Raw genomic sequence first — 8912 nt, forward strand, 5'->3', positions numbered from 1 at the left:
AAATTCTCACCTAAATTCATATTATCACCTAAACATGCACATAAATACAAACTCACCCCATCGCCCATGGCGGGTATGAAGCGGGGCGAGTGGGGATGGGACGGGGCGGGCGGGGATGGGACGGGTTCAACACAAAATCCACACCCGCCCCATCACCCATGGCGGGTACAATTTCTATACCCATCCCCGCCCCATCACCCGCCAAACCTACCTCCATCCCCGCCTACTTGGGGCGGATGCGGGGCGGGTCTCCCACGAAACCCGCCCCACTGACATCCCTAGCCGTGAAATTGTCGCCCAAAACTATGTTTATGTGCCACAAGTACCAAAATCGTGGCCTATATCAACGTTTTGTGCGACGAAAAAAATACTTTGTCGCCCAAGAATGGTTTGGGTGCCACAAATTTTTTTTGACGCATTTGCTGGAATATGTGCCACGGATAAAAATTTTGCCGCCCTACAAATTTAATTTCGACACCCATTATGCTTTTTCATGTAGTGCTCGTACGGTTGGGCCTGAATGCAGCAGTAGGGTATGCAGAGAAAATATATATGGAAAAGTAATTCTCGCCCGGTGGCATCAGGCAAGATCATCGATTGAGCCCAAAGGAAAAGATGCAAAGCTGCCAATCTGCAAAACATAGTAACTTCTTCATTTCTCGTCAAAGTTCGGCAACTGACCACTCTTTAGAAATATCTTGAAGTCCAAAATCCAACCCAATATAAGTTATTGCATTTTGTATCGTGGAAGTTGATTTATGATCAACATAGTAGACGATAGTAATTTTTCTACTCCCTTCAATTCACTATTTGCTTGGCTTAAAAAATCTTCCAACTCAATGTGAATTCTCTTAAAAGTACAACACCTCTTATAATGGAGAAAATGAGTAAGAAATGCACCCAAATAGGTTAATTACTAGAATAATAAACCTGAAACTACATACACACTACAAGAAGCATATTAGTACTAAAAATGCTACGAAGAGCACTAAGACATATAATCAATGACGGATGGGGGTAAAATCTCTATATAAAATAGAACTATTACGGAGGGACAACATTTGGAGTCCTATACTCGTTCTTGTTCGGTATTGGGGCTATTAAGGGAAGGCATGCATCATAGATTGTATGTTCCCTTAATTATATATGCTAATTGACTACGTGATTTACATGTTTTGAGGCATCCCGGGTTTATTCTGTATGAATATTAGATTGTCCATAACCTAACAGGAGCAAAATGCCTCCACTTTTAGGAGACGTATTTTCGCGAACGCCTTCTATGACAAAATAGCATGATCAGCTTAGAAAATGCCAACTTTTGATAGACAAGGACAAAATCTAAAACTTTGGCCATGTTTTAAAAAGTTTTTGAAATGTGGTTTTTCATGGTTTTAAAAAATACTTTTGACAATATGCTAAAAACAAAAAATTCAACCAAGGCATTAAAAACCATGTGTGCACCAAAGGTACTTGATTGTTTACAATCCAATAGTGGAGGGGGAGCCAATTAGAGTTCATGATTAATTATGTCGGATTCTATACATTGAATACTTAGAAAAATTAAAAATCGTCAGGTTGGAACATTGTACATCGAAAGAGTGTCGCCAACCTATTTTAAGTCTGTTTAGAAAGTCTAAAATAAAACAAAAAGGGCATTGGAATGTAAACAACACAATATAAATCTAGATTCTAGAGCAAAACACTTATTCAGATTAACTAAGGTGCATTTAAATTTACTACAAGAGTCGTTTTCGTGCAACAATCCTAGCATGATTCTAATTAGCTGAGCCATCATGATTAATTTGAAATACGAATGGTTGGTCACTTATATTAAGTAAAATTAATGGAAACTTAGCCTAGTTGTCCGAAAATTATCTTATTAGTCGTGATGGAACTTTGCAGGTCTTAAATTTTAGCATAAAAAAGGTGATGCACAAAAGCATAAGCATACATCACAATGGCATATACACACAGAAAATAAATTATACAACACCTAAAGGGACTAGGTGTTACCAAATGAGTTGAAAAGAAAATGATTGAAGGAAAACGATTAAATAACATATAAACATAAATAACCGAAATTGAAGGATTTTGAAAAAGTTTGTTTTGAACACTTGGATTTCAATCAAGAATATTAAAGTATGGCATCTTGTTCTTGAAAGCTTTGAAAACTTGGATTATTCTAACTTTAATTGAAGTTTCTCAAGTTAGAGTATTATCGATTTTGTAAGAGTTTTAGAATTGATTTTTAAAATTGAACTTTGAACTTGAAAAACTAGGAGAGTTAGCATTAAGAGATAGGAAATTTCAAGATTGAAAACCCTTACTATTGTATGCTCCTTACATTGAAATTTTCTAGTTTTGAAAAGATGTTTCTGTCTTTTAAACATCGTTGAATATTGAATTTTAAAATTAAACATGAAATTTTAGAGTTCATGAGTTGTAGTTTGAAAATAGTTTTTCACATCTTCAAACATCCTTGAAGTTTTTGGAAATTTTGATTTTTAAAGTCGAAGTTTGATGATGATTTGTATAAAAGATAGTTTTTAAGAGAGAAATCTCTTAAACAAATTGTGAGTTTTGAAAATGGTTTTTGAAAATCAAGACAATGAAGTTGTAAAAAGAGTGTGAAAGATCATTTGGAGGAAACATTCAAGTGTCATGCATGTTCCTCCAAATATTACTCTAAACATTTCTTAATTTGTCACTAATTCGGTATAACTTCATTATCACTTATTAGTTTTTGAAAAATAAACATTTAAATGGGGAAATACAGGTTTATATAGAGGTTGAAAGGCGATGCCCCTGACCAGAATCTACACATAGCGCATGGGATGCGCAATTCCCGACCAAAAAGGCATGACTTTGCGTTGGGCGGATAAATGGTTGCCAAATACGCATTAACATTGGTTTATTGTACTTATGGATTTTCTTGGTTAGCAAGCTTAGAAAAAGTATTTACTTGAAAGTGACAATTGGAAAATCGTTTTCGGGTTTGCTTTTACGGAAATGGCTGATCGAGATTGCCTTTTTGCTCGATTTTTTGGGTTCCTCGATTCTATGGGTCGACACTCGATTTATTTATTTGATATTTAATCATTTGAGTGGAAATCTTGCTATAGGTTGGATTTTGGCATCAAATTTTGGAGATTGTGTTTGAATTTTAAAACTGTGTTCAAAATTTAAAAACATGAACCGATTTCCAGGATTGGAAAACGGATTCAGCGATTGGATTGTTTGAATATTAAATTGAAGTTGGAATTTGAAGTTTGGACTTGGAAATTGGGTTCTTGAAGTTCTGAATTAAGATTTGTAATTTAATTTAGAGATAGAACTTCGTCTTTAGCAAATTGGTGCTTTCGCTCGGAGTTTCCGAACTGAAGAGAGACTATTTGTATCATTATCGAGCTCGTAGGGGAGACACGAATTTGGTGCCTATATTGGAATTTTGGTGTATGATGATGATTTCGAGATCTCCGTAAACTAGTACAAAGTTTTTTTTGGAAAGGAAGAAAATGTGGAAGATTCAAGAATAATGATGATTTTAGCTTTCTTTTAAGAGTCACGTGCCCGATATACACCAGATCACACCGAAAAGTTGAGTAAAATCAAAGGTTAAAAAATTGTGTAAAGGTCCCATTTCTCATCCAAGAAATCGTTTGGTCCTTTTTACCACATATTTTTGTCTTTTGTGATCATTTATAATGGCATGTTTCTGACATGCGGCAAGTCAACGACGAAAAATTGAATAGAACTCTAAAGTCCTCTCTCGCAACCAAAAAGAAAATTTTGTTCCTTTTTTGCAACCTTTTTTTAAAAGCGCTTTTGCTACAAAAAGAGTATTAATAAAAGGTCCTCATGTGAAACTCTTTCCTAATATCTAAGATAAATGACAAAGATTTATAACTCTTATGGGTTTTGAAATAGAGTAATTGAATATTAATATTGTATTTTAATATTAATATATTAATTTTGTTTAAAAATATTTGGGAATATATTAATTTTGTTTAAAAGTCTAAGTATACACAAGAACTGTGTTTGATTCAAATTTCTATGTCATATAAATTAGATGTGTGCTTGTCAATACAACTCATAGAATCGTAACATTAACCACATAGTACGGGAGCAAAAGAATTGATCTTTCCTAAAATAACCATCATTATCTATTATCTCTCTTTCATAATGACGTTAACCGCGTTCTTTTTACAGTTATTTTCTCTCCTCCCTTCAATTATAACTATGGGAAACAATAATATATTTTTCAGCATTTTTTATTTAAAAAAAATAATTAAAAAAAATTGTATAAACTATAGTGCGAAATAAGGAAGAAGAAAGTAAAAGGTTTAGTTTTGTAACGTCTTCTCTCCTCTCTCAAGAATGAGAGGAGAGGATTTGGTTCTTCACATGTAAATTTTGACAAATAAATTATGAATTAGATGTAGGCTAACCAAAAAGTATGAGAACAAATAGAAAAAGGTGAAAAAAGAAGAATAAACCCAAATATAATAAAGAAGAGATATTTGGAGTTGTATATCCTTAAATTGATAGAGGTCATATGCCTAGGATGATAACACAGAATGATGGATTTTCGAATCATCATCAACATACATTTTCATCATCCAGGAAAAAGGGTATCATTAGAAGTTGTCGGAAATGTGGCAATGGAGATGGACATGAAAATATTAGTGGCTATAGAGGAGGAATTAACAATGAGCGCATATTTAAAAGAGGGCCATGGACTGCTGAGGAGGATGCTTTATTAATTGAGTATGTTAAAAAACATGGAGAAAGACATTGGAATTGTGTGCAAAACACCGGTTTAATAAGATGTGGAAAAAGTTGTCGACTTCGGTGGACAAATCATTTACGCCCTGATCTTAAAAAGGGTGCGTTCTCTCCCGAAGAAGAGAGAATTGTTCTCGAACTACATTCTAAGCTTGGCAACAAATGGTCAAAAATCGCAGCTGAGGTTAGATGTTTGAAAATTGAAATGTTGTTTATTTAGCTTCTATAAAAGTTTTGGATATAATATTTTATATTTTATATTTTATTTATTTGGGATGATATTTCTTTTTATAATATGTATAGTTGCCAGGAAGAACAGACAACGAGGTGAAGAATTTTTGGAACACAAAAATTAAAAGGAGAATGAAAATTGAAGCATCAATATTAAATTCAGACGGAGACGGAAACAACCAAAAACTAATTGGAAATTTTGATTATCATTTCCAACACCGAAAGAATAAACTAGCTCATCTAGATCTTCATCCAGATTTATCAATTTCAATTCCTAATAATTCGTATACTTCACAGTATTCTCTTTCACCCTTCTCAACACCAATATCATTTCCATTTCCATTTCCATTTCCCAACTCTCATTCAAATCTGAATAGTTTATCTAATCCGAATTTCAATATTATAAACACAACCAGCATTGGCGATCCAATTTTATCGTTCCTCAATAATCCAACTTATAAATTTAAACTTATACTTGAAGATGAAGCAAAGCGTAATGATGCGGATAATTTTAATATAACTTTTCCCTTGATTCCTAAGACACCCATGACACCGAATCCCAACGATACAGTTATCGCCAACCACACTCATCTAAACAATTCATTAAATGCACCAAATAACATGTTCTTTGAGAACCGTGATCATGATATTATGTTCACAACTAATAGTTTACAACATCCTCTACAACAAATGACTCACAATGAACACTCTCTTGCAACACCCCCTTCAAGTGTTATTACTTGTACAAGCAATAGATTAAACAACATTTACACTTCATGGTCGGTTGGTAACAACTCGGAAGAAGAGAATTCATCAATTATCGATCAAGGTAAGTCAAGCACTGATATGGATCGGAATGGAATGGATAAAGAGATAGAGATCACCATGCTGTCATTAGATAATGACATGCTTAATTCGGATGAACAAAGCCCTAAACTGTTCTCTATAGGTACGCTCTCTTCTAGTCTCATTATTCTTATATTATAAACTTGATTCTATTTCTTTTTCATCTTAAATAAATGAAGTTCAAATAAACTAAGACTTACGTTATCTCCAAGTCTTAACTCTTAAGACTTACGTTTTGTTGATATGTCATAAGCCCCACCTAATCTTAAGTTAGGAAAAACAATTTACAACATTCAACAAGGTGACTTTGACAATGTCTTAAATTCAGACTTGAAAAACCAAGAGTCCACCTAAGAATCAATGTGCCACCTAAAAAAATTAATAAAATAATATGGTTTATAACTTTAGAGGTCTTAAACGACTATGTGGGATTAAGAGTTCCATTTAATTGAATCTTATGGACTCTTAAAAAAATTTAGTTATTAAATATTAATGGATTGTTCACATGGCATATGAAAATAAAATCTGAAGACAACACCATATTCACTACAAAATTAGGCATTATTAGAGACAAATTTTGAGATGAATTTTATAAGCATCTCAAACTTGAGACAGATATTAAAATGTGACTCTAAATCAAAATTGATTTTGAATTGTATATGGACTTCCAGAAAAAACCATCTCAAACTTGTAATGTATTTGCCAATATTCTGTATCAAATAATTTGAGACACCCTTTATAGTGACGCCCTATTTTGTCTCAAACCCGTCTCCGATCATCATTTTGAGACGGAATTGGACTTATTAGAGACGAAATTCGCCATCTCTATAAAGTGATTATTTTATAGTGATTGATCTTGTTCTATAAGAAAAGTAGAGTTCTAAATTAAATATACGAAGTATAAGACAAATAATTATGACATGGTGAAAGATGATTGTGAACTAGTTAAAAGGTTTTCATGATTCTGATCCCATTTTAGACCGTGAGGGGCATATGATCAAATCGGAAGAATCGAATCGTAAAATCGCAAGATTCAAAAAACTTTCAAAAGGGGGTAATATAAGTGTTTCTACATGAATAAATATACATCTGTCAAATAATATGGGTGCTAAAAGCATGGATATTCTCTTATAATTTTAATATTTCAAAGTCAATATGGCTTCCTAAGAGTCATATTGATTATAGAAGATAAAAGTTTGCATTTAAGACCAAGTTAGTTGTTTAAGGATTATTTTAATGAGTAAAGTAGTATGGTCTAATATTGCACAATCCTGAACGATATGTTCCAATCCTTCATTGTTCAGCAACGATGTATGTGAAGAGTAGGATCGTCTGATCCTGTACGGTCCTACAAATCGTATTGTGATCCTAACAGATCCAGCTACGATCCCACCAGCCCTACGATTCTACTAGCAATCTGGACCGTTTTTCTAAAACTTGATCGTATGATTCCATGTTCCGGATAATGATTCTAACGGCAATAACTGGTTATTGATCAACGTATTATTGTATTAAGTTTTAAATGATTATCAAATATAGATGCCACTTATATCTATACTAATATATTAAAAGGCGTTGCGAAAAATGTTTATGTGCCACGTAGAACTCTCCTGTTTACGCCACGTCATTCACTTACCAAGGTTATGGGATGTTGTTGACAATTAAAAATAAATACAATAAGGTTCGAACACAAGACCTCAAGTTTGGAGAATAACTCTCATTACCATCTTAACCAACCTCTAATTGTTGTTTATCAATGCACGTTAATTTATAAATACATGTTAACATGAAGTCTAAAACAACTAAATTTCTATGTTACCTCTTATTTCTTATGGACTATATTGGAATAAAAATAATAATTAAAATATTAGAAAAACCATGAATTAAACGATTAAAACATTAAGAAAATTACTTGGCATTATAAAGGTAATGTACATGTGTAATTGATGAACTTAATGAATCTTTTCACTTTTATGGTCTACATGTATTTTAGTCAAATATTGAGTTGAAAAAGAATTTCGAATTTTAATTATTCAAAGTAGCGACCGGGGCATCGCCCGGGCTACACACTAGTTTTTTCTATTAAATATAGACAACTATATATACAAGTAGATGTTTGAATTATTAAGAATTAACTATGTTTATAAGATAATAAATTTATTTATATTTATTTTGTACAGGAGTGAAGAAAACGGAAAAAGAACCATGCGAGGAAACTATGTCCATGGATGATGATCTTTCAAGTCTTCTATATGATTTTTCTATTCCCAACTCACCTATCCTCTAATATGATATTATGATAAGTTTATGTCTTCCACTACTACAACAACACTTTCTTCTATTGTTGGAGTAGTGTATCATGTATATTATATTGTAAAACTTTCACCCTATTAACTTACTAACACATATTCATATCACTAAATTTTGAACTTTTTAATTAATTTTATTTGTTTCAAGGGGCCACGAGAGGGGCATATTGAAGTACATAGTATAAGAATTTTTTTACATCGAATTTTTTTACATCAAGTGATGGTTTGAACAGATTATGTAATATGTTATACAATTAACTCCAAAAGAACTCAATATGTCTTATTGTAGAACCAGAATCTACAAGATTAGATACATGATGATCGCAATGATCTTCCTACAAAATTTCTAAGATATTATGCTCGACGTCTACCACCATTGAAATTCATTCGGCCGAGTAAAAGATAATATATATATACGAATTATTGCTTCTCACGTTTCTCACCTTAGGAGTACTTCTCACATTTTGTGTTTTGAAGGGTTTGAACTTTGAATATTTTGCTATGTGCTTTTGTTTTTGTTTGCAAGGTTTGCATTTAACTGGTATGTGTTGTGTGTGATTTTGGAATTTGTGGCAAAATGTATGCATGAAAATAATAAAAAAAATTGCCCATTTATTCGGGGTGTACGTACCCACTATAAGCCTCCACTTTGACTGAAGTTTTTTGGTATAGAAAAGAAAGTCAAAGAATATTCAACTTTTGCTAATGAGAATGCTGACTCAAATTCTAGAAAAAAATTTC

At 32.7% G+C, this 8912-nt stretch overlaps 1 protein-coding gene across 1 annotated transcript; it reads left to right on the forward strand.

Moving 5' to 3' along the window:
* Positions 1–4279: 4279 nt before the first annotated feature.
* Positions 4280–8602, forward strand: LOC110775964 (transcription factor MYB83). The gene is made up of 3 exons (XM_021980553.2): positions 4280–4969; positions 5089–5965; positions 8043–8602. The coding sequence occupies exons 1-3, from the start codon at positions 4556–4558 to the stop codon at positions 8147–8149; spliced, it is 1398 nt and encodes a 465-aa protein (XP_021836245.2). The 5' UTR covers positions 4280–4555; the 3' UTR covers positions 8150–8602.
* The last annotated feature ends 310 nt before the right edge of the window (positions 8603–8912 follow it).

Source organism: Spinacia oleracea, chromosome 4 (assembly GCF_020520425.1).
Source record: "Spinacia oleracea cultivar Varoflay chromosome 4, BTI_SOV_V1, whole genome shotgun sequence".
NCBI lineage: Eukaryota > Viridiplantae > Streptophyta > Magnoliopsida > Caryophyllales > Amaranthaceae > Spinacia > Spinacia oleracea.

Coding starts and splice junctions, on each gene's coding strand:
- LOC110775964 (XM_021980553.2), top strand. CDS start 4,556: ATGCCTAGGATGATAACACAGAATGATGGATTTTCGAATCATCATCAA. Junction 4,970..5,088: donor GGTCAAAAATCGCAGCTGAG/GTTAGATGTTTG, acceptor TAATATGTATAG/TTGCCAGGAAGAACAGACAA. Junction 5,966..8,042: donor CCCTAAACTGTTCTCTATAG/GTACGCTCTCTT, acceptor TATTTTGTACAG/GAGTGAAGAAAACGGAAAAA.